The sequence below is a fragment of the Ochotona curzoniae genome, unplaced genomic scaffold (assembly GCF_017591425.1).
Source record: "Ochotona curzoniae isolate NIBS_2020 unplaced genomic scaffold, NIBS_Ocur_1.0 contig_3737, whole genome shotgun sequence".
Lineage (NCBI taxonomy): Eukaryota > Metazoa > Chordata > Mammalia > Lagomorpha > Ochotonidae > Ochotona > Ochotona curzoniae.
The window spans coordinates 30078-56615 of NW_024465965.1; the positions used below are offsets into that span (position 1 = coordinate 30078).

Below are 26538 nucleotides of genomic sequence, written 5' to 3' on the forward strand. Positions count from 1 at the left end.
CTGGTTCTGGATCAATGTTGGTAGCCATATTACATGATCTGTTGAAGAAAAAAAAATTGTCAGGATACTTTTTACATATCAGACCCAGCTGCACTTCTGATGGGAACAAAATAAATCATTCAATATCCAAGGAGCACTGGCTCCTATTGCAGATTACTCGTCTTCTAAGCCATCCTTAAGATCAGCTTAGTAAACTGTATATAATGCAAAAAGGCTCGTGGCTTTAGTAGTTTCTGAGGGAAAATGCTTCTCATTCATCATGAAGCCAAAATGGTTGTCTTAGTTTAGGGGACTCATGAATAATGCTGAGATGAAGCTCAGGCCTGACTTCCTCTCTCTGCATGATTCTTGTACACTCACCATTCTTGAACAATGGGTGGGATTCTAATTGAGATTTATTCATTCTGTTGCAGGAAAATGAAGCTGTATTTTAAAATTTTACAGAACTAGATGCACTTAAGTACAGGACAGTGGCAAAATAAATACAGCACCATACACTTATACTGAAGATTTTCATTAGACTTTTGATATTTCATGCGGAATAATTAACATAGTTCGTGGTATGATGGGTAGACTTAAATGTTTTACTAAAACACATTTGTACTCTGGATTCACCATAAAAATGTTTTATTTTTATCTATGAATGCTATTTGTATAGAAAGAAAGGATTACACTATAATATCACAAAAGGATAAAGATGGATTAGTTGAATGGATCTGGTAACTTGGAAGGTGTCCATTCAGTATGCAACTGCAAGACGATGACTGAATAACTTGAAGCAAATGGCTGTCTCAGTGCAGGTTCCACTGGGGCATGCTCTCCTGAGGAATCCCATCCATTCCTCATGGACAAAACCAGGAGAGTTCAAGCAATGTAAGAAAATTTATGCAAGCATTTGAGAAAAAGTAGTCCTTATTGTGAGGTCAAAAGAAGTGATTGGGAAATAAAATCCTAAAGAATAATGCCAACCGTGCTCTTCTAAAACTCAGTAGATAGAGCACAGGAGACATGAATGGGCCCATACTCTAGGTCAGTCATCATCTGCCACTCAAGAATTTCGGTCAGCCATTCTGTGTGACACTGGTCTAGATGTCAGTGTTGGCATAATTTCTTCTGCTAAAGCAAAGCCAGGCGTTTTCTCAGTATAGCTCAAGATAATATACTCATTTCAACCTTGAGTGGCAGTGAAAAAATATCAAAACCTGATAGGCCCATGATGTGGATCTCATGTGGTTTCTGAGACACAGTAAAGATAAGTCTACATGGTTAATGCTTGATGAGAATTTGATGCCTAGACTGAATACTTTTTGGAGAAAACAAGCCTGTATGCAAAATTTATTTTTCGATTTTACATTTTTGTCAATGATTACATTCTTGTACTTGGCAGCACAGCCACACTTTGATAAATCAAAAGACAAGGGATAGAAATCAAGGGGAAAAGCAGCTGAAAATACCTATTTAGTGTCCCACAACAAGTAAGGGATAGAAAAACATGAAGCCAACGTGTAGTCTCAGTTGCAGGGCCTCTTGGCTAATTCTCTCCCAAAGAATGCCATCCTCCTTGTGTATAAGCTGTAGGACTCAAGTGAAGCTAGAAAACTCAAACATGCGGTTTTGACAAGGTTGCCCGTTGTGTTACACAAAAGCAAGCCCAAGGAAAATGAAAGAAAATGCTAAGAAACTAGGCTGACACTACTCTGTATTGACTAAGAGGTCAAGGGACAGAAGTCATCAATTGCCATTGAAATAATTTGTTCAGTCAACATACCTGACAAGGCATCAGACTCCATATTGGTAGGACATCATCTGTTGACTATTGGAGATAAATAAATTCTTACGATGTTTTCAATTATCGTTTAACTAACTGGAAACTAGAACACAATGCTTTACACCACAGACATCCTCACAATGTGGGTGTTTATGAGATTGCCAGCATACGACACACTTTATGGAAACTTATCCACGATAACATAGTTCATAATTTTGGTCATTTCAGAGCAATACAAGTATTACTTTAAATACACTATTGTATTTCTAACTTTATGAGTAAAATCACATTTTTACCAGTGTAGTTTCATCATTAAAGAACAAAGGTAAATACATAGAAAAGGGAAAGGTTATAGTAAGCAGAAAAGTGCAAAATCAGTCTTCTGCTTGATGCAGGCAGTTCTGAGGACTTTGTCAGGTGAGGAAGGTTACTCAGATTCTGGCAACTTAGTTCACAGTGGGTATTTCATCTAACTATAAGGCAGAAAGAACAAATAGCCAAGAAACCATGCATAATACTACATTAAGTCCCTCAGAAGACAGAGGATTTCTGATATGGGTGCACCCCTTTCCAAGCTGTGGTCTTGCCTATTCACGCTTGGAGGATGTGGTCCAGTCCCAGTAACAGACACTGAGCAGCATTCCCCAGTAATGGTGACAACGCAGAAAAGCTCATGATGTCTGTGGATGTGTTCAGAAAACTGACTCCGCTCTGGATCAGAGCACACATAGGAGATTTGCCGTCCCAGCATCAATCACTCACAGTGGATTTCTTGGTGAGGCTTCTTGAAGCCTCAGAAACACAACCAAACTTAAGCACAGATCATGAGATAAAATGCAATGATGGAATCATTTGAAAGTTATGCACTGCCCCTCCCCCCCCGCCCTGGATCTACTACATGGGATGAAAGAAGCCCAAAATCTTCCTTGTAGGATCCAAGGACGTCAGAACAACAGCCAGGAACCCAGAGCAGTCCTCGGAATCAAAAGAACAGTAAACTTCCTTCGGGACTAAGGAGAGAAGCTTTCTCTTGTCCTTACTTAGTTCCAACTTTGGGTCTCCACCCTCTCTGCAACAACTGTCAGGGTTGCTCCAGAGCCCCCCCTCCAAACACACACACACAAATCAGAATAGATAAACGGAGAACAACAAGGAAAGCTTGGTCAGCATGGACTCACACATACTTTACTAGGTAGGACACAGAGCAAGTACTCCTCACCAAGGTACTGAAGATTTCTCTGCACACCCTTCCTATAACGGTTATGCACCTCAATTGTGGAAATGTCAATGGAGTAGTCATAGGATGTGGTTAAGAACTTGCATTATTTACAATATATTGTTTACTCGATACTATGTCAATTAGTACCATAGCGTTGTATACTGTTGCTGATGTTATGTTGGGGTTTTTGATCGATCGGGATTTTACTCTGTTGGCTCTGCCTTCAGACCAGAGAAGGTCTCCCTAGAAACCACTGAACCTATCTGGATGATAAGATGTTGGACTCTATGCTTGGTGTATGCTTACAATGAAGGAATCTCAACTGAACTTGAACTGTGGTTACACAACAAGGTGGAAGAACCCACCATGGGGGGAGGGTTATGGGAAGGGTGGGAGGAATCCCAGTACCTATGGAACTGTGTCGCATAATACAATGTAAAAAAGAAAGTTATGCAAACTCCTTCCCCAATTCCTCTCAGATGTGTATTTTTGATTCACAAGCAGTGGCTTTCAGAGCCAAAGTAGAAAAAGAGAGAAAACAAGCTTCTTGGTGTCTCGGGAAGTGCCTCTTGAGTGTGCTACTGAGAGACAACCCCAGCATCACAGGAAGGAAAGTGGCTCCCTCAGTGTATGCGCCCTGTGGGAACTGGCCACTAAGGAATCCAATCCTTCTCAGGCAGAAAGAATGTTGAAAAGCACCAATGCCGACATCGCAGGAGAAGTAGATCTTATTGTTAGTTCTGTGGATTGGTGGAGAACATACGGTGCTTGAACAAGGGATTTGGCTAAGTGAGCACATGAAATAGAGGGCACAGATTAGGAGATAATTTGGGTCCATAGCCAACTCAGGCTTGGCATCGTAGACCTCTGGCTTACCAAGTTCATTTGACACATCATTCCCTAGCAACATAGGAGGCAGGATTAGCCAAATCAGCACCCAGATTTGCATCCATTAATGCATGCTCACAAGAGTACTTAGACTAGTCAATGTTATATCAGATTTGTGTTCTGCTGTCCTTTGTACTTTCAATAAAAAAAGTTAAACTCTCTCCATAATTTGCAGAAAATAGATTCATTATCAACCAAAATAAGTTCATTGACATCCATGCATTATCCCATTGAGTCACAGACTTTATGAGACCAAAACAAAAAGTCAGTGATGTAGAATGCACTTAGAACACAAAGGGTAAAGGGACTAGAGTTTCTGACTAAACACTTGTCATTCTAATTTCACTGCTAAACTATTCTTTATATTGGAGCAACATGCATAGCTCCAGCGCTGAAATACCCCTCTGATCTGAATCAATGGTATAGCTGGGAATCCTGAAAAGTTCTGGTAACATGTAGAGTGGCCATTCAATGGGCAGCTGTCCATTTGAAACAGAGTAAATCACTAGAGAATTCGGGGGTCTCAGTGCATGTGCCAGAACAGCACTTCTCTATCCAGAAAATCTATCCCTCTATGCCTATGGCATACATTGAGGATGTCAAAGACATAAATTTTAAAAACCGTAGCCAAGCTATGAAAAAAAGAACCAGAAGAGGCATGCGGCAGAGTTACGGTAGACATGAAACCCGAGCTCAGCCTTGGCATCAGTTTTCACTGGGAATCCAAACTTTTTCCATACCTGAGTCTGAGGTTGAATCCATCGTGGCGTTCAGGATCTCTGTTGAAGGAAAAGTAAAACAAATAAACTGAGTATATCTTCAGACAACAGACCTATATCCACATTTGAGAACAGCATCACACATATTCATACACCCAGACATCACAGTCTCCTTCAATGAGACTCATGACATTTGCGAGGCTCCATGATGAAAAATCGTTTCAAGGCATTCTATGAGCAACTGACAAGGAGGTGTGAACCAGTTTGGAGCCACAACACTCGTTGTGTTCAAATAGATTTTGAAGATGGGATTCATTACTGATTTTGCATTGTGTTTTAAGAACTGCCCCTTACAGACCCAGAAAAGTAAGAGGAAAGTTTCTGGGCAGTAGATGAATGCCACTCTATGCTGTGATGCATCAGGGAAAGAGCAGGTGACTACTGTCTTGGTTTTCAGGACACAAAACAACTCTCAACCCAGAAGAATGGTCTACCTGCACAATTCCAAGGAATTCATCCAACTGGGGAGGCTGCACATGTTCTGTGCCACTGTGAACTGTCACTCTACCACCTGAGGAAAGTGCTTGCCTCAATCTATGTGCCTCTGAGACAATTTTCTCCAAGGAACTCTATCCGCCCAGGGTAGAGACCAAATGAATCAAGTGGAGTGAGGAAATGCAATGAAAACATGTGTGAAAAAAACAGCCACTTCGGTTTTGTTAAAACATTGATAAAGGACAGAAAAGGAAATTCTGGGGAATGAAAAGAGACACAGCAAAGGCTTGGAGTGCACATGTCCCAGCAACAGACTCTGCCGCCTTTTCACTCAGGTCTGACATCATTTCTTTTCAGCCATGATTCTCTGTACGGTGTCACACCACCATTGAAGTATCAAGTTTTCTGGTGAACAAAAACCAAACATATCTTGTTCTAGCAACACTCCCTTCTTAGTAGCAGATGACTGGCAAAGAAGGTATCCTGAATTCAAATAAGATACATGTCTATAGTGGATTTACATGATTTTGGATTCATCACAATCAGTCCATAGCAACAGATATCATTGGAAAATGATTCACAGATTTCATTTCCTTAAGACAAAAAAGACCTATTTTAAATTCTCACATGCTTCCCTACTGTTCCTGATGTTATCTTTGTCTGAAAACAGTGCAATTTCCCTTTACAAAAACCATAATCACAAGGAAGAGTAAAGGTACAGAATCTGTTATCATGGAACATGCACTTGCAGCACCATTGCCTGAGCTCAGGGACCACAATGCCAATTGCACATCAACAACTTGTTCCTCCTCAGCAGGAACTGGTTTACGATTTCAATACAAACTGGGAAGGTTGTTAGCATTTTGGCAAGTGTGTTCTTGATCAAATGTTCAATTATATATAGGAAAGGCAGGAGAAAATACTTAGGCGTCATGCCAGCTCTTCAGCTACTCCTAAGACAGAGGTACAAGTTGGGGTGATCTACTTTGAAACCGAGCATGGCATCCTCCCCTAGTAGAAGTTTTGGTCAGTCAGTGTCTCTGACACTGGCTCAGACTGCAACGCAGGTTATGTTGGTTCCACTGCAGACAAGCCCAAAGCTGCCTAAGAATATATTTAGGAGACATACTCATTACAATATCAGACATAAAACCTGCTGTTCAACCTTGATTCCCCAGGTACATTCATAAGTCCATGTCCATGATACCATCCCCTCCCAGGACCACTGCCTCAGATTCCCTTTGTTCCTCCTTTCTGTTCTTTGTTTGCAAATATGCTTCATATATATATTTGATATTATATATAGAAAGATATTTATGCACAAATATTTATACAAATGTCTGTATATATTTATTTATCCTATAAATACATATATTTGATACTCAATGCTAACTGTAATCTCTCCTAGAAAATATATTTGGCTTAGGAAGAGTGCCTAATTTCTCCAGGTATAATGCTTTCTCCATTGTATAAATTATTTTTTGTATGGCTGAATAGCATACCATAATGTATATATACATTTTTATGTATACACCATTTTTATGTAGTAATTAGTGCAGGAGCAATCTAAGTTGAAAACAGATCTTAGCTATTGTGAATTGGACTAATATTAACTTGAGGATACAGCAAATCTTTTTTTTTTTTGAAGATTTATTTTTATTGCAAAGTCAAATATGCAGAGAGGAGGAGAGACAGAGAGGAAGCTCTTCCATCCAATGATTCACTCCCCAAGTGACCACAATGGCCAGTGCTGTGACAATCTGAAGCCACGAGCCAGGAGCTTCTTCCAGGTCTCCCACACGGGCACAGGGTCCCAAGGCTTTGGGCCAGCCTCGACTACCTTCCCAGGTCACAAGCAGGGAGCTGGATGAGAAGTGGAGCTGCCGGAATTAAAACCGGTGCCTATAGGGGATCCTGATGTGTTCAAGGCGAGGATTTTAGCCACTAGGCCACAGCGCAGGGCCCAAAACCTTTACATGATTATTTCCTTTTATTTCAATGAATTCCTAGCTGTGGGAATATTGGGTTATAAGCACATCTCCTTTGAGGTTTATGGAGAAATATTCCTGTCTCACATAATGTACATTGGAACCATCTCATATAAGGTCGATACTAATGTACATTGGAAGTGCCTCGCTAATGTATGTTGGAATCATCCCACATCAAGATTGTTCTAATGTACCTGGAGCCATTTCACATGAGGATTAGACTAATGTGCGTTGGAATCGCACTGCTTAGGAACAATTCCATCAAGATCCTCTGCACCGTGGACTTTATTTTTTCTTTTCTTTTCTTTTCCTTTCTTTTCTTTCCTATTCTTTCCTTTTTCTCTCCCCCTTCTTTCTTTCCTCCTTCCTTCCTCCCTTCCTTTTTTCTTTCTTTTTTTCAAGCCTTTCTGAGTCTCACTAAAGCTAAGTCTTTCAAGAGCATACTGAGAGAGTATACTATGCGGACCTCATCAAATTTCATCTACAAGTCATTCTTGGAAGGGGAATGTGATAGTTGGTTATAGTTGGTGCCTCAAAACTACCCATTCCATATTTTTTAAAAAGTAGAAGGAAGGAACTAGGTCTAGAGGAAATAAAGAAAACAATAAGCCCAAATATGTGATTTTGGATAGCGGTGAAAGTCAAGTAAGAAAGGATAACCACTGTTGCTTTCCAGAACCTGCAGGCAACTCTCAGAAAATTCATCTCAAGTGGACAGCTTTGAGGAATGTGGCCAGGTGAGGAAGGTTGCACAGGTTCTAAAAATTCAGTACAGGTGGGTGTTTCAAGTAATTGGAGTAAAGGAAGTAAAAGAAGCTGACACTTGGGTGGAGACTTTCACAGCTGCAGCCCAGCCTATGCACCCCTGGGTGGAAGATCCCTGCAGTCTCACTCCCTGGCACGGGGTCATGATCACAAGCATTTCACAATGCTAAGGCACACAGCTCTCGGCAGACTGATGGTGTTCTCAGGAAACAGATGCATCTATGAACACAGTGAACATGGGAGGTTTCCCTGCCAGTCTCTGACACCCACCATGCAGGTTCCTCTGGTGCTTGTCAAGACCTCAGGAAGAAAATCAAAGTCCAGTACACATGAGGATATATGATACAAAACTGGAGTCACATAGGATTTACACAAACTCTGTCCCAACATCTGCTCAGATGTGCCATTTCGAGGAGAAGCAGGGGGCTTTCAGATCCTTACTCAATGCCTTTTGGAGGTTACCAATGTATACCCAGAGGTACATTGAATTCCTGAAGTCTTGGAAAGTGTCTTTGCAGTGTGTCTCTAAGAGACAACCCTAGTGCCTGAGGACCTGAGGAAAGTGGTTGCCTCAATGCCAATGCCATGTGGGAGCGGGACCATCAAGGAATTCCATCCTTCCCAGATAGAAGAGGAATGCTAGAATGCATCAATACTGCCAACATGGATGCAAAAGCAGCCTTTCCTGCTAGCACTGAGCATTGGAAGAGGAACCAAGGTGTTTGAATCAGGAATCTGGCTAAGTGACCCCCTTAAGTTCAGAAGGTGAAGAATAAAAGAATCACAGCCCCTGGGAAGCTGAGTCTTGCCATCAAGGGTTTCCCGGGTTTCGTCTGATTGGGTTCATTTGACCCACCTTTCCAGGTGCATGGAGGAGGATCAGAAAGCAGAAATTGCCTGCCTGGACTTCCTGACAACAGAACCCACTGCATGTCAGTGTACCAGCCAGAAAACAGAAGCCCATTAGAGCTGAAAAATGGATTTCTGGCAGTGTGCTGAGGCACTTTTAAGTACACACAGCAATGTGTAGCCTGGGGAGATGGCACCTGGATTAAACTGCACCACCTTTCTGAGGGCATTGCAAGGAGCACATAGGTATGGCCCATGGCCCTGGAAGAGTTGGTACACTTCCAGAAACTTGTGATGGAACTCAGCCTGTCCTTCTGAAAAAAAAAAAGAATCTTTTCAAGTTAAGGTCACAAAATGGTATTTAATATGAATGAGAATTCCCAGAGAGACTGCTTTGGGCATCCTTCAGTCACTCACTGGGCAGAGACCAGGACAGGATGATATATGCACCCCAAACAAGCTCGGGCTTGGCATCACTCTCCCTGGGGAGCCCTAGCTCTTTTTCCATAGCTAGATGGATGCTCGATTTCAGCTCGGTGTTGGGGGTTGATACTAAAGAAAAAAAAATCACCTAAGTGCATCTACATACAACAGCCCCTCCCTTACATTTGGAAACATAAACATACAGTCTCAAAGACCTTACCATCAGCATCTCCTAAGTTGAGATTCATGAGGCGTCTGAATCATGCTCAGAAAACTTCAATGAATTGCACACTAGCACAATGCCATCCATACTTATCATCCAGACTGGGCCATGCTGATTTACACGTTCAACTCATTCTGAGAAATAGGATTCTCTACTTACTACTGCTTGTGGAAAGAAATGCCCCCCTCCACTTTCATGAAAATGAAGCTAGACTTAGCCACTTTGAAACAAGCATTTTCTATGTTGAGTCACCAAATGCAAATTAGCCTTTTGAGTGGCAGTGTCACCCCACAAAATATTGCCCATACCAAACTGTGGCCTTGACATTCATGCCACAGGGACCCGTCTCAGCCAGAGAACTCCATCCCTCCTGTGCAGAAACAGAGCATCTAAAGCATTGAAGGACAACTCTGGTGACATTTGGCATGAAGTCGCGCTGAGTGTCGGGGTCATAAAATGGCACAGACAATGAAAGATATTCTAAGTCGTCACAACCTGTCCATCCTGCTGAAACCCACAGTACAAAGTGCAGAAGCCATATGGGCTTTGAGCAAGCTTATGTTGTCACGCTTTCTCAGTGCATATTATAGCTCTTTCTCCACACATGTAAATGGGTCCCATATGAAGGATGTTGTCACAATTACTGTGGAAGAAAATCAAAGCAAATTGAACTCAATATATGGACATGTAATAGTCTTCCAGTCACATCTGAAAGCAAAAACAAGGTTTATCTCCACCCAGTCATTATCATCTCTTACCACAGGACCCTTGGCCTTTCTGAGACTCAATCAGTTTAATTTTGTGCGAGGCAAACAAGAAGAGATGGGTAGAAAGGCAGCTTCTAGTGCTGAGCCACATCACTGCTTCGAGTCAATGTGATCTTTGAGGTTGGTTCCTGTCACTGGCAGTGGTTTGTGTATATTTCCCATTGGAAAGGAAGTAGATAAGCATTACAAAATTAATGGTTTCAGAAAGTGGGAAAGTTTTCCCCTGCGTTCTAAGAGGACCCAAGAAAACAACCTAGAATGAAAAGCATTTATTTAGGTGGGGAGGAAAATTTATGAATAGTCAAATGAGGAGATGTGGGTGGGAAGATAGCTTCAAAAAGTGAGTCACGCTGCTATACCAAAGAAAACACTTCTTCAAGCTTGGTTTCTGTAACTGACTGTTCCTGCGAATTACCCAACTCAGAAAGTAGACAGACACCGGGAAATGGAATGATCCAGAAAGTAGGAAAAATAAACCCATTGTTCCAAGCCAAGCTAAGGAAATTGAATTCAATTTAAATAGTTACATTGTGGCCCAGTGCAGTCCTAGTGGCTAAGGTCCTCTCATCGCACTTGCCGGGATCCCAGATGGGCACCGGTTCTAATCCCAGTGGTCCTGCTTCCCATCCAGCTCCCAGCTTGTGGACTGGGAAAGCAGTTGAGGACGGCCCAAAGCCTTGAGATTCTGCACCCATGAGGGAGATCTGGAGGAGGTTCCTAGCTTGTGGCTTTGGATTGGCACAGCACTGCCCAAATGGGAGTGAATCATCGGATGGAAGAGCTTCCTCTCTGTCTCTCCTCCTCTCTGTATATCTGACTTTGCAATAAAAATAAATATAAAATGTTACTTTGGTCATTAGCAAAAAATGACCATTAGCCCTTGGGGCTAATTTTGATACCTCAATAGGGTCTCCATTGGACAGTCATTGATAAACACACTACAAGATAGGGAAGTCATGCAGATAAAATGAAAAATGCAAGCTATTGAAAAGCAGACATTTCCACTAGAACTGGGGAGTGCACAGAACAAAAGTGTGTAATCAGCAATTCAGTTAACTGACCACAAAGTGCTCAGAAAGAAAAAGACACAAGAAATTTTGGATTATGGCATGTGCAGGATTGCCATGAAGGCTCTGCTGGGCCTGAGGATGGTGGGGGACAAAGGGGCCACTTTTGAAGTTCTCAAGGAGGGTCAGAAGAACAAAACTGACCTTACTGGAGCACCCTAAGGCAGCGTCCACAACCAGAAAACATGCCAAAAACAAAACAACATAAGCACTAAAATGGATTTTTGGCCGAGTGGGATAAACAAATAACTAAATGTTACCATATATTACAGAAGGAAGGAAACCAGATTGATTTGGCCCTGAAAAAGATATGTGGTCTTGCAATTGTGTCTGAGGTCATTCCAGTTAATCCATAACGTCTCCAATGTCCAAGGGAAGACCTGATGCCAAGGATGCAACGTGGGCAGTAACGCAGGACACAGGAACTTTTGGTGTAAGGTCAAAAAATGGTGGTTAAAACAAAAGCAAATTTCCAGAGAGACAGCAATTGGAACAATTCAGTGACACATGGGGGAGCGCGCAGGACAGGATGCAATAGCATTGTGAAAAAGTCGAGCTTGTCGTCATGTCATTGCGGAGCCTTAGCACTTATTTTCATACCTAGATCACTGCTCAATTCCACATCGGTATTTGAGGTCAATTCTGGAAAAAAAAATAATAATACATCTGAGCATATTGGCATAGAACATACCCAACTAGACACATGCAAGCAGCAATACACGGTCTCTTATACCTACTGCCACCATTTCCAAAGTTGAGATGGAAGAGATGTGTGGAGTGTGCTCAGAACATGTCAGAATTTGCATCCCAGGTGAACGGTCTGGTTACAGGTATATCCACACTAGGCCAAAGCACTTGCCCATTCAATGCATTCTCAGAGGTAAGATTCTCTTCTGAAGGATATCTATGACTAGGCACAGTCTCAACTCACACTCCCAGGCATCACGCTTTCCTACTAAGGGTCCTTGGGCATTCTGAGGAACCCTAAGCACAACATTGTGCACAGCCAGCTGAGGAGACCTAGGTGGGAAGATAGCTTCAACTTTCAAGCTAGACCCCTGCTTCACGTAAACCTCTGCTTCAAGCTTGGTTTGTGACACAGGCTGTGGCATGTGTCACCTTGTAAAAGGAAACTGCTCAGAATTAGGAGAGCAAAAGTTCAGAAAGTACGGGAGTTCTTAGAATTCAGTGCCCTCTGTGCATTACAGCCTCAAGGAGTTCCAAACATCCAAGGCAGAATGAGACTGCCACCGTGGCTTCCAGATAGAACCTGTTGCAGGTCCACCTCTCCATCAACCTTGCTTCGTGTCACTGGCTGTGGCATGTGTTTATCTCCGCTTGCAAAAGGAAACTAACCACCGTTAGGAGACAATGTTAGAGAAATCACGTCTGCTGTGTTTGAATCAGCAATTCAGTTCAGTGACCTCTGGAGTGCTCAGAATGCAGGCTGTACACGAGAGTGTCGGCCCATGGCATGCTCAGGCTTGCCATGCTGGCCATCCCGGGTCTCCGGCTGCCTGGAATCACTGGACTCGCATTTACCAGTGTTCCAGAGGAGAGTCACAAAACAAAACCTGCCTTACTGGAGCTCCCGACGTCAGAGTCCACTGCAGGTGTGTTCCAAGGCCACAGAGCATGCCACCAAACAAAACCCCATGTGCACGGACAACACGTTTCTGGCAGAGCTTGAGGCACCCTCCAGCACACACCCCCATCCAGCACGGGAGAATGGCACCTGAGCTGAATTGTGTCTGAGAAAAGGAAAGGGCCCTTGCACATTGTGTCTGAGGGCCTCGCAACTGGGACATGGACGTCTCCCGTGTGCCCTGGAAGACTTGGTGCAAAGCATGGACGCAACTCAGGCCGTCTTGCAGCACACGGGAGCCTTTCGAGGTTAGGGCCTGCAATGGTAGGGGACATGAAAGGGAATTCTCAGAGAGATTGTTATGGGCACCGTTCAGCCACTCACTGGGCAGAGGAAGACAGTTGAAGTTCCACACAACAAGCTCGGGATTGGCCCCTCCTGTTCCCCTGGGAGCCCAGCTCTGTCTCCTTACCTGGATCCGTGCCCGAATCCAGACTGGTGTTCGATGTCAATTCTGAAGGAAAAGAAAAACAGATCAATGATTCACCTGTGCATATTGGCATGGAACACGCCCAACTTGACACATGCAAGCAGCAACACACAGTCTCTTATACCTACTGCCACCATATCCAAAGTTGAGATCCGTGAGATGTGTGAAGCACGCTTGGGAAAGGTCATTGCCTTGCTTTCTGGGTGAATGGCATGGCTACCTGTTTATTAGACTGGGCCAAAGCACTGGTCCCGTTTACGTGTGCTTACGACTCTCTACTTGGGACTGCTTGTGTGTTAGGTAAGAGTCTCCAAACACATCTCAGCCAGGCATCACTCTCTGATACTAAAAAAACTCTTGGCCATTCCTTACACACTAAGAACAACATGATACACAGCCAGATGAGGAGACATAACTGGGAAGATAGCTTCAAGTACCAAGCTAGACCCCTGCTTCATGTCCACCTCTCCTTCAACCTTGGTTTGTGACACTGGCTGTGGCATGTGTGTCTCCCCCACCCCCCAAAACGGAAAATGCTCAGAATTAGGAGAGCAAAGGATCCAGAGTGTGGGGAAGTTCTTATTTGGTGTCCCCAGTGGAGCTAAGTAAACAGACTATGATGGCAAGCCTCTTGTTCTGTCAGTGGACACAAGGGCCATTCTACAACATTGAGTTGCATCTCCGAGGACAATCACTCTTGGATACACTACAAGTTAGTCAAGTCATGCAGACACATTGCAACTTGCCAAGACCTTTGGCCGTCATCCCTAGAATATCATAAAGAAACAGGCTCTGGCACTCTCCCTTCAGAAGAGGGGTGCCACTCTGTGTCCCCATGAACACTCAGCACTAAACAGGATGACCCCATCTTGCATTCAATGACACATGGGCAGCTCTCGAGGTGGAATATTTGTTCTGTCCTGGTGAGCTCTGAGCCACCTGACCACAGGAGGATGGTAGTGCAGGTTGTGGCAACGTGGTACTGGCATGGTGTTTCAAGGAAGTGGAGTGTAGAAAGGAGAAAATGCCAGAAAGCCATGCTAACCGATCCCCTCCAGTCTCTCTGAAGAGAATGATACCCGAGCAGGGTGGGCCCATGGACACCACAGCCCAGCTGATGCACCCCTATGTCAAAGACTGGGTGCAGTCCCACTCCCTAGCTCAGGCTCACATGCACAAGCTGTTTCACCACGCTAAGACACACCACCCCAAGCTGACTTACGAGGTTTTCAGGAAACACACTCGTCTCATGACCATAAGCAAGATGGGACATTTGCCCCACCCAGCTCAGGCTCCCTCCATGGTGTTTGCCCTAAGGGTGATTGAGACCTCCACAGAAAATGGCAGGGAGGTGCACAGGAGTGGACACAAATGCACACATGGACTGCTGTGGGAGCTACACAAACTCCACGCCCATGACCGTTCAGATGTGCCATTTCAAATGACAAGCAGTGGACCCCAGAGCCTGGCATGGACCTCTTGGAGACAGTCAAAGGTTCACAAGAGATACGTTGAATCCTGAGAGTCTTGGCAAGTGCCTTTGGAGTGTGCTGCCAGGAGATTTCCCAGTGCCTGCGGGCAGGAATTGGGTCGCCCTGAGCCAGTGCCCCCTGAGCATGAGACCCTCAAGCAGTCCCAGCCATCCCAGGCAGAATGGCACCGCCACCGTGGCTTCCGTATGGCAACAGGGCCTCAAAAGTTGCTGTTCCCGGCTCCAGGGCTGCTCCCTTCGGGTTCCCACTGGTTTAGGTGAAGACCGAGTATGTGCTATGCAGAACCAGGCTGGACTGCAACACCCATTGGTTCCAGTAGAAGGTGGGGCTGAAAACAGAACCAACCCGGCAATTGCAACTACCAGCTGACCAGGGTGATGGACTGTGCTGGGCCCTGTGCTTGCTGGTGCATACAAGAATCTGGCCTGGGAACACCTCAGACGAAGTTTCTTTGGTGATCTCCCCAATTGAAATGCCAGACTCAGAACCCTAACCATGAAAGGACAGAAGATGGAACAAGTTAATCAACCACCTCAGCTATAGGTTGGCAACAAAATACCGGGCAAATAGAGACGCTATGATGGACAATGTCAATCAGTGGATTTTTCAATGACCTCATCGTGTTTGGAGAGGCAAGATTGGCAGCGATTCATAACTGGTGAACTATTGAAACCTCTTGAGCGAATATCTCAGAGCATGCCCCACATGCAGGACTTGGGGTGGGTGGGAAACTGGGTGGGGCTTCTCCCTCAATATCCCCCTTTACCTCAGATACATGAAGGAAACAATATAGAAATAGTAGTCTTACACACTTTCCTGTAGCCCTTGACCCTTTTTGCCCAAATTAACAATGTAAAGATTGTCAAAATAAAAAAATTTATTTAAAAAAAAAAAGCTGCTGTTACCAATAGCACAGAGGAATGTTAGAGAAACCATTTTTTTATGTGATTGAATCAGAATTCAGTTCAGTGACCTCTGGAGTGCTCAGAATGCAGGCTGTACACGAGAGTGTCGGCCCATGGCATGCTCAGGCTTGCCATGCTGGCCATCCCGGGTCTCTGGCTGCCTGGAATCACTGGACTCGCCTTTGCCAGTGTTCCAGAGGAGAGTCACAAAACAAAACCTGCCTTACATGTGCACGGACAACACGTTTCTGGCAGAGCTTGAGGCACCCTCCAGCACACACCACCATCCAGCACGGGAGAATGGCACCTGAGCTGAATTGTGTCTGAGAAAAGGAAAGGGCCCTTGCACATTGTGTCTGAGGGCCTCGCAACTGGGACACGGATGTCTCCCATGTGCCCTGGAAGACTTGGTGCAAAGCATGGACGCAACTCAGGCTGTCTTGCAGCACACGGGAGCCTTTCGAGGTTAGGGCCTGGATTGGTAGGGGACATGAAAGGGAATTCTCAGAGAGATTGTTATGGGCACTGTTCAGCCACTCACTGGGCAGAGGAAGACAGTTGAAGTTCTACACAACAAGCTCGGGATTGGCCCCTCCTGTTCCCCTGGGAGCCCAGCTCTGTCTCCTTACCTGGATCCGTGCCCGAATCCAGACTGGTGTTCGATGTCAATTCTGAAGGAAAAGAAAAACAGATCAATGATTCACCTGTGCATATTGGCATGGAACACGCCCAACTTGACACAGGCAAGCAGCAACACACAGTCTCTTATACCTACTGCCACCATATCCAAAGTTGAGATCCGTGAGATGTGTGAAGCACGCTTGGGAAAGGTCATTGCCTTGCTTTCTGGGTGAATGGCATGGCTACCTGTTTATTAGACTGGGCCAAAGCACTGGTCCCTTTCAACATGTTCTTAGAAGTAGGGTTGTCTACTTGGGACTGCTTGTGTGTTAGGTAATAGCCTCCAATCACATCCTTTAATGCAGGGGCAAGATTAATCTGCACGTAGGCATCATACTTTCCTACTATGGTTCCCTTTGGCATTCTGAGGCACCATAAAGACAACATGATGCATAGGCAGACGAGACCTAGGTGGGAGACAGCTTCAAGTACCAAGCTAGACCCCTGCTTCATGTCCACCTCTCATTCAGACTGTTTCTGACTCTGGCTGAGACTTGTACTTCCTCTTTGAAAAGGGAGCTGATAAGCATTGGGAGAGCAAAGGTTTCAGAATGTAGGGGAGTTTTTCCTTAAATATTTATTTATTTTAATTGGAAAGTCAGATGTACAGAGATGAGGAGAGAGAGAGGATGATCTTCTGTCCAATGATTAACTCTCCGAGTGACTCCATCGGCCGGTGCTGTGCCGATCCAAAGCCAGGAGCCAGGAACTTCCTCTAGGTCTCCCATGCAGCAGCAGGGTCCCAAGGCTTTGGGCCATCCTTCACTGCTTTCCCAGGCCACAAGCAGGGAGTCGGATGGAAAATGGAGCTGCCGGGATTAACCAGCTCCCATAGGGAATTGCAGTGAGTTAAGGCGAGGACTTCAGCTGCTAGGCCACCGCATCGGGCCCTGTAGGGAAGTTCTCATTTGGTGTTCCTAGGGGAGCCAAGGAACCACAGGATGGAATGAAGGAACATATGATGGTAATATTCTTGCTCTGTCAGTGGACACAAGGGCCATTCTGCAACATTGAGTTTTGTCTGAGAACACCCACTCTTGAATGCGCTACAAATTAGGGTAGTCATGCAGGCACATTGGACCTTTGGCCGTCACCCCTAGAATATCATAAAGAAACAGGCTCTGGCGCTCTCCCTTCGGAAATTGGGTGCCACTCTGTGTCCCCATGAACACCCAGCACTAAACATGTGTCTTGCAGAGCTTGAGGCACCCTTAATACTCACCACCATGTAGCATGGGAGAATGGCACCATATCTAGTTTTTTTCTGAAAAATCTTAGTTTTCCTTGCATTTTTTCTCTGTGGCCTCTGTTTTGCTTTTGGACTTCTAGCTTTGGGACTTCTGCACTACCTGAGTAGTTTTTGCACCTTAAGTTTAGTTTTCATTTTTATGAACAATTATTTTTATGACCCTGATATAATCGTGAACATAAAAATGAATTCTGATAGTGATTATTTGGGCCCTCTCTTCATTCTGTGTGGTACAGACATTACATAATGATTTCCATGTTCACCTTGGGCTTGCAGTGTTCCCCTGAGCCCAAGCATACAACACACCCAAGTTTCCATCTGCTTTCAATAACACACAGCCTCCTATTTCCTAGTTCCACTATATTGAAACTGAAAAAATGAAAGAATGCAGAATGTGCCATTTTTTCTCTGACGCAGTGTGGAAATTATACATTCCAGGATGGTTGTCTGCACTTTAGGTTAGGTTCCATATGGATTCTTCCTCACCCATTACTTTATATCTGAAATTGCCATATAATTTGAGCACCAGTTAGCAATGTCTTCCAGACGTACTGAAGCACCAAGCACATGTGGACGCCCTCAGACAATCATAAGAAGGGGTGTCTTTGCTTTCGTCAATGACTGAGAAGACGTTTGCTCATGACGCATGCGGGTCTTTTTCTGCACTGCGTCTGGCTTTGAACTGAGTCTCCACGGCGTTATCTACCCTTGTACATTGTTTGTGAGAGGATTCAGTTGGTGAATGGAACTCATTCATATCCCCCGAAAACAAGCACATTGCATTCAGATATGATACAAGGGTGCCTTACATGAGGTTTCTGATTTAATATGATCATAGATCTATAGAAACACATATTTTTGAAAAATGATTCACAGAGTTAATTTTTCCGAGGAAAAAACAAGCCTGACTTTCAAGTTTTACTTAAAAGTTTCTGAAAAAAGCAAGAGTTGGTGTTTGCAAATCAAAGACATTATCTCAGCTGCACTTTTGTCTTAATTATTGAAATGGCTCTGAATGTTTGGCACTCTTATACAGACAGATCAGGTCTATTCAAGGTTTGGGCAAATCTAAGTGTTTGCCATGACCCTTGGAAGCCTTATTTGTTTTTTAGTACAACCAGTTCAGTTATGTACAAAATATGACGTGTTTGCCCCGTGATCCCAATTCAGTGAGCTCTCACCTGTGCTGTTTTCTGGTTCCCACACAATTTTATCCTGTTCAGTGCTGCTCCCAAAGCTGGTACTGGGATTTTCCCAGCTCTTTCTAAGCAGCAAATCATTATGTTCTTCAAAGATTCGTGCATAGTTTTCAATAAAAAACTCAACGATAGATATCTGTGACCCAAAAAGATAGAAATAGGGTACTCTTTTTCACCTGCAAATATGAGTCATGCATTCTATGTGAACACTGGACATTACAAAAATATGAAATATAAATTCTAAACAAAATTCACAGTTGACATAAACACGTATGAACCAATTTTATCTCCTGAACTACAATTCAATAAAGATAGTAACGTGTCAAAACATGCTGCCCCTCAGAAAAACAATATTTTCTGTGTCCTAGTGCAATAAAATGCTAATATTTTCTTAACTTTTTTGTTTAGATATCACAATTGTCTATATATAAGAGCTAGGCACAATAGCTCAATGGCTAAATCCTCACCTCACATGTGCCAGGATCTCATATTGGTGCTGGTTCACATTCTGGCTGCTCCACTTTGCTCCAGCTGTTTGCTTGTGGCCTGGGAAAGCAGTAGAGGATGGCATAAAGCCTTGGGACGCTAAGCCCATGTGGGAGAGCTGGAAGAAGCCCCTGGCTTTGGATCAGCTCAGCTTTAGCCGTTGCAGCCATGTGGGGAGTAAACCAGCAGATCAAACATCTGTCTGTCTCACTATCTCTGGAATCTGTTCTGCCTTTCCTTTTCTGAGTCTATATAGGATGTTTGAGGTGATGGTATGCTCTTTCATATAACTGGTGAAGTATTCAACAGAAGAAAACATGTGTTACATTAAACTTGGGAAGCAGAGGTTTTTGTGGATCTTTTGACAAGAATGGAGTCAACTACAAAGGAAATGTCTGTTTGTTTAGCTGCAATTCCCTCCACAACCACTGCTCTGCTTCACTCTAGTGTTACGTCTATGTCAGCTTGATAAGAGCTGTCATTGTACTGGAGACATTTGGGTCTATTAGGACGCTTTAAAACTGACTCAGTTTCATTCCAGTAGCATAGGTAAGATGGAAAGTGGCATTTCACAGAGTGATCTATAGGAAGGGTCACTGAGTAGGGGAATATATTTGTTCATTTTGAACAGGCCGTGTCACTGCTGATCTGAGGATAGTGTCGTTAACACTACTGACACTACTCAGCTGAGAAGGCTTGATAAGGAAACATTGGTTCAGGTGTGCACGGTCCTCAATGATGACTGCTGGAAGTGCATCTCGGATTGACCATGACCAAAACCCTTACATTTCCTTCTCTAATGCTACACAAGTTTGTTCCTTGTGCATTAACATCTCATGCTTCAGTTTCCTGCATCGGAAAGAAGTGATTCACTGCTCTCCAATCCTGGCTTATTGCCATGCACTCCCACAACTCCAAACATACAATAAGTGACCTTGACATTGAAAAAAGGAATATGGCACTTATCATTGTAAAAACTGGTTCATCACAATGGGAATGGGGCACCTCATTACCTTTTTAAGTAATTCACTTTCCAAATTTGATGTAGATGTCCAGAGCGGAAATATACTTGTTGTGATGCAAAAAGCTAACTTTGGTGCGCTCATGAGGTTGAAGGATGCTTGTTTAGAAATCTCATGCAAACACGAAAATAACTGTCTGAGGATATCCAAGTTACATACGGGCAGGTTTTGTAAGAGCCTAAACATACACACACACACAAAAATAAGTGCAGTCACTTCCATGCTGAAGCAATAGAAACAGAGATAGTGAATAGAATATTTCAAATTCCATTTTCTTAATAAAAATACAGACAAATGGAGAAGCAGTGCTTAATAATATCAGTGGGTTTTTTCCCGGGAAGGAGGTTAAAATCACAACGTATTTTCACTTGAACAACTTTGTGAATATCCAATTTACACAAGTCTTAAAATTGGTTGTTTCACTTCAGAATGTGTGAAAAAAAAAATAAAAGTTTACTGAGGAAATTTAACAGCATGTGACTTACATTTTACCTTATAAGGTAAAGTGAAGGAATGATGTCTCAAGGCAATAGTCAAACAATGAAGCAAAACACATTTAAGGTATGAATCCAAGCAAAAGTGCTTGTTTGATGTCAACTCTTTAAGTATACATAGTTTTCCATGTAATTAGCATTGACAGGTTGCCAGTGAGAGCAACAAAGAACTGTTCTTACGGCATGTCTCTGGGATCAGCGAGTTTCTGCTCCATCAATATGACATTCAGGAAGTGCCCGATGGTCAATAACTCCATACCAACACTCAGTGGGTGTGCTGAAGTCTACCTCTCTTCTGATTCTGATCTTTGTGTGTGTGACTACTTGAACCCCTTCACGGTGCTCATGCTTGTTGTGGTTAACATTCTAAAGCAGAAGCTACTGTCTTCCTCAAGCTGTGTTGACTATAGTTGGAAGCATGTCTGGATTAGATGTTAATTATATAATCACCTTTTGATTTCTGTGACTTTCTCCTCATCCTCATCAAGAACACGAAGCCATTTATCATAGAGTTCCGTTGTAAAAAGAGTACCAGGGATTATTCGAAGACAATCCTTACAAAAATTTAAACAAAAGTCATAAAAATTTGATGACAAATTACATTTCACTGTAATATCCAATAACCCTTTCTAGAAACTCAAACCGTGACCTCCATAAAGCTTAAGCTGCCATTTACACCAATGTGTATTTGCAAAAATGGATGCTTCAATTTCTTCTGCAATGAGATGGGTAAAACCAGTGTCTTGGAAATTCTGGGAGGCAAAAAATACCTAATTGTCTAAATATTCTTCTTTGGGACACAGCTATGGCAGCATGCTAAATTGCTGCTAACAAAGAAAGTCAGTGATCCCCATCAGAGGACCAGTACAATCTCTGGCTGCTCCTTACTAACGTGCCTGGGAGAGCAATGGATAATTGTCCAATTGCCTGGGCTCCTGACACATTGGAGACTTAGATGGAGTTCTGGGATCCAGGCATTAGCCTGGCCCAACCCAGTCCAGCACAGTCCATTGTGGTCAGTTGGGGAGTGAACTAGCGTATAGTAACAATGATGATGATGTGTGTGTGCAGATGCAAATGTTTGTCCTTGTGTGTATGTTAATGAAAGATGAAAAGATGAATATTTGAAGAATAGAGTAACAGAGACAGACAGAGACTACAAGTGAGGCTTTATTCCCCTTGAAACGATAGATAAATAGATAGATAGATAGAGATATATATCTTTGTGCATATTTTAGCAAACTAGTATCCATCAGCCTAAACCATACTGCCAAACTGAGAACATGTGTTAATGATAACACATGCGTACAATAAACAATGTGTACCTTAAATGTTGATTTCAGACCTAGTCCTTTATATCTCAGCAGCAAAATTTGTGAACCAAGTGAATCAAAGTCAAACAACACATCGCTCACATGCAAAATTAAGTGAGGATCTGTTCTGATTGGACTCGTGCATGTCCCTCAGCAATAAACTCGCCAAATACACTCACTTTCCTCTTTCTCACTGCCTAATTAGCCAAATCTTAAACAATGGAATCCTTCTCAGACATTAAAAACAATAGAAAGATGCATTAAACTAGAAACCATTGCACCTAGCGAAATTAGCCAGGCCAAAACAAGATAAATATGTTTTCCATGGTCTTAGGATAACTAATACACAAAGTACAGAAAAGCTCTAACCTATGTGAGCAACACTGACATTTTGATGCTTGACTATTGTTTATAGATTTTGCAAGTATTCTTGAAGAAAAACGGGTTTTCTTCTACTTTGTTTACCTATTAAGTGTTAACTTACGACTGCAAAGAAAGCTAAAATATGACAGTACAAACATTTATTAAGAACTAAGGATGATGAGGGTAAGGATGCAAGTAGGAGGAACTGGAGGTTGGAATTTTCCCTAGGCTTTGAAATTAATATTGTTAAATATGTGAAAGGTGTTCAACTTTGTATAAATAAAATAGCTTGTGGTGTTAAATATATGGTGGGATTTGTATTTCCTGGTCATATCACCTAGGCAGCTTTCTTTGCATTGGTCTCACTAGAGGACCAATGCCATTTTTGGATGGCCCTGAGTGTAGTAAATGCCTCCCAGTACTTTGGGGCTTATAATCTAGTCACTGTTCATTCGTGTTCATTGTCTTGATGGCTGTTTATTCCATACACAGTTTGTACTACTAGGAACAGTATAAAGAGAGAAATTGCAAGTCCTTTTATATCTTGACTGTGTCATCGGTGTGCAATGAAGTCACCTGGCAGATAGATTCTTTCCCTGTTTCCCAAGAAGTGACCCAAGTGTCTGTGAGAGGAACTCTCCAGCTCTGAATCACTGGAAATGAGTTGATTTGGGAGGTTCTTGATCTGCTGCGTATTGCATTTCCATGAATGCAGGATAGGTATTCCCTCTCGGCTTCCTTGGGCTTCAAAGTTAATAGATGTGGTATGTTATGAAAGCCACACAATGATCCAAGGGGAACACAGAAATTTGCAACTGCACCTCTACTTCTAGGTTGCTCAAAGGCAAATTCAATCTGGTGTTTGCATTTATTTGTAGTCTGGACCAACTCTCCAGGTGATTCACATCGTATTTATCCAGAGTCACACTGCAACATTTCCAGAAGGTTAAATGCCACCTTTCAAAAAACTGTAGCATCAATATTGCATCTGTGTGTTAAAGAGGGTGGTGAAACTTGCGATTGCCCAACCTAGACTGTATTGTCATGATCTCAGCATAGTGCTGATGGCTTACATGACACTACAGAAATGTTTCTACTTGTCATATGGCATTATTGGGGGGGGGCAGGGTGGCAACAAAGAGGCAAGGATAATGAGTTTCCCAAAATTTTATATGTGTTATTATGAAATTAACAGGTTTTTGTTTCACAATGGCTAAAATTACCAACAATTCCTTTTGTGTGGTTTCATTATATCCCTGTAGAAATCCGCAATACTTGTAACTCCATTGCATACTTTTAAATGCATATTTTATATCAGTTTAGCTTTTGAAAAAAACATGTATTTATCTGACATGGAAAATTACAGAGACAGAGTTTTCCATTTGCTGGTTCACTCCCCAGATGACAGCAAAAATCAGGGATTGGCCAGATCAAACCCAGGATCCAGGAAACTCATCTGAGTCTCTCACCTGGGTGCAGAGGCCCATTCTCTTGAGCCATCTTTCACTGCTTCCCAAAGTCATCAACAGGGAGATGAGTGGAAAGTGGGACAGCTACGATTAGAACCATAGACAACGCTGCTATTGCAAGTGGTAGTTGCTCCAGGAAACAAGTCTGTCCTCAAATTTGAGTCTTTAGAAATTTTTTCTCAGTGGTCAGAGACAGAGAGAAGGAGACACATAGACAAATACACACATAGAGAGAGAGAGAGAGAGTCAGGAGCAGTGATGGAAAAGGAAGATGGAGGGAGGCAGAAAGCGAGAGCATGCATGGACTAATGACTATAATACTAAAGTATCAAGTTCAGGTCAAGGCTGAAGCCAAACGCCAAGAGCTTTATTCTTGCCTCCCGAGTGAGTGGCAAGGACTTAAGAGATTGGGAAAGTAGCATGAGATCAATGGACCTCGTCTTTGCTTCTGTGTGCATTTTAATTCATTTTGAAGTAGACATTTGCTTAATGTAGAAAACTGATAAAGTGGTTTTCAGCAGTTCCCAATGAGATATCTTTAGTAAACTTTGATGTCATAAGGAAGATGCTGTCAGGCTCAACAAGTGCAGGACTGCTTTGGCCAACATTCTGGTTGAATAAAAACAATTTGGAAGGCTCTTCTGTAAGTATTAGAAACTATGATAGCATTATTCAGAGGAAGACAGTGGGAGTGGATTTTGAAACCTAGAAAAGCCTGTTTCACATGCAGAATTTGTCCAAAAGAGAGAGTAGTTACCTACAATTTGGAATTTCCAATGTGTTTTTCAGTTTCTTGGATGCTTAAACGCTTGGCCTGTTACTGTTCTTGAAGTGCCAGCATAAATGAAACCCATCACAGAGATTTCATACTATGCATTGATGACAACAGAACTCCCCCTACCTTTAATGCGGCTGCCACGACAAGTGGAGACTCATTCTCACAATTTAATATATATCCAAACATAATTTTTTCCTTTAGACATAGAAATGACTTTATATTGTCAATGTTTTGAAAAATACCCTTTGTTGATGGCCCTTTTTGCTTTAAATAGTGAAGCATCTCCTGCAAGAAATAAAAAGTAAACAAATTACAGGACGTTTCACAGCCACCAGCCCAGAACATGAACTACATCTGTGGAGAAACCAATACAGCGCGTGAACCAACATAGCAAAAGCTGATTGATGGGAAAAAAGGAAATCTGTTTCAGTGCCTCTAAATACATTTTCCAGTCATCCATCTAATCTGTGCCCATACACTTTGAATGCTGAGTTTCACCTCATTTTCCTCTTCCAAGAAACCAAACTTTTAAAACAAAGTTTTCTTCTTCAAGCTTTCAGTGAATCAATCTCTACTGTCTACCCTGCTGTTACTATTTCCAAAAACCTGTTTTCCCAACTAGGAAGACATCATTGCCACTGTTATTGACATCAGCCCATCCTTATCTAAATAACTGTGAGCTGCATTCTTACATTCTGTGGTTGTCTACACTCATCTAAAACCAGGGTGAAAGTCCACTTATGACAGAATGCCTGACTGCCCATTATGCCAGACTTCCACTTCATCTTAATGTCAATAGAGCAAGACGCGTTTTTGCAAATATCCCCGGGAATTTGTCATTTATTAGGCTCTTTATATTTCATGCCTGCAACATAATGTATTATCTTACTGATACTTTTTCACCCAGTGATGACATCATCTTGATGAGGACCCTGGGAGCTCCTTGAACTTGTGAATGGAGTAAGGTCTGGGAGAACGTCCAAGAAGGACCTAGCCTGATAAATTCCTTCCCACCCATGAGACATCTCTTATGTATAGGAGAGTGCAAACAGATACACTGGGCAATCAACCAGTTTGCATGCTATTAAAAATCCTTGTTGGAAATAACAAAGGCCAAGTTCTGTGGCCTTTATTCAACACATTCTCTTATGATACAAGTATGAATGCATTTGAGAATAACGTGTTTAAGCATTTGAAATACAAATCAAACTCCCGTGAGAGAGGTTGTGTGAGAAGTCTAAGTCATCCAGACAAAGGGAGTAGAGGAACACTTCCAGCAAGAGGCTGCAAATGAGGGACGTGGACTCACAGGGAATCAGACGCGTGCCTTTCTGACATCAGTGAGCAAGTGACCGGGTGACACTGCTGAAACCAGTGAAACAGACGTGCCTTTCTGACACCAGTGAGCAAGTGACCGGGTGACACTGCTGCAACCAGTGAAACAGACGTGCCTTTCTGACACCAGTGAGCAAGTCACTGGATGACACTGCTGAAACCAGTGAAATAGACCAGCATTTTTCCTGTTGTGTTTTAAGTAAGACTGTAATTTGTAATCAGACTGTGCTTGTTTTTGAGGTCATAATAAGAGAACCTGTCAGCCAAAGCCAGGGGCTGACAAATGATTGCCACATCTGAAGCAGAGTTGAATGAGGACACTTAACCCCTCAGGATGCTCAGTGCTCAGGAGGCCTGCAGAAGATCATAATGACACCTACCAAAGTGACTGCTGTAAGGTCTTCCAATTCCAGCCCGTTTGGCTGTGCATAACAGTCAGTGTCCTGGGACAGGTCGTTCTGGTCTGCTGTAACACCCCAGCAAGACATACAATTTCTTAAAAATC

At 42.9% G+C, this 26538-nt stretch overlaps 1 protein-coding gene across 1 annotated transcript; it reads right to left on the reverse strand.

Moving 5' to 3' along the window:
* On the reverse strand, positions 1-26538 carry LOC121158243 (rho GTPase-activating protein 20-like; the record flags this gene model as incomplete). Its single annotated transcript, XM_040982916.1, has 11 exons — positions 1-38; positions 1769-1806; positions 4616-4654; positions 11772-11813; positions 13229-13270; positions 16274-16315; positions 18756-18909; positions 20273-20459; positions 21226-21329; positions 24822-24983; positions 26414-26538. Coding segments are annotated over 11 exons (944 nt in total), but the record flags the coding sequence as incomplete, so codon positions are not given.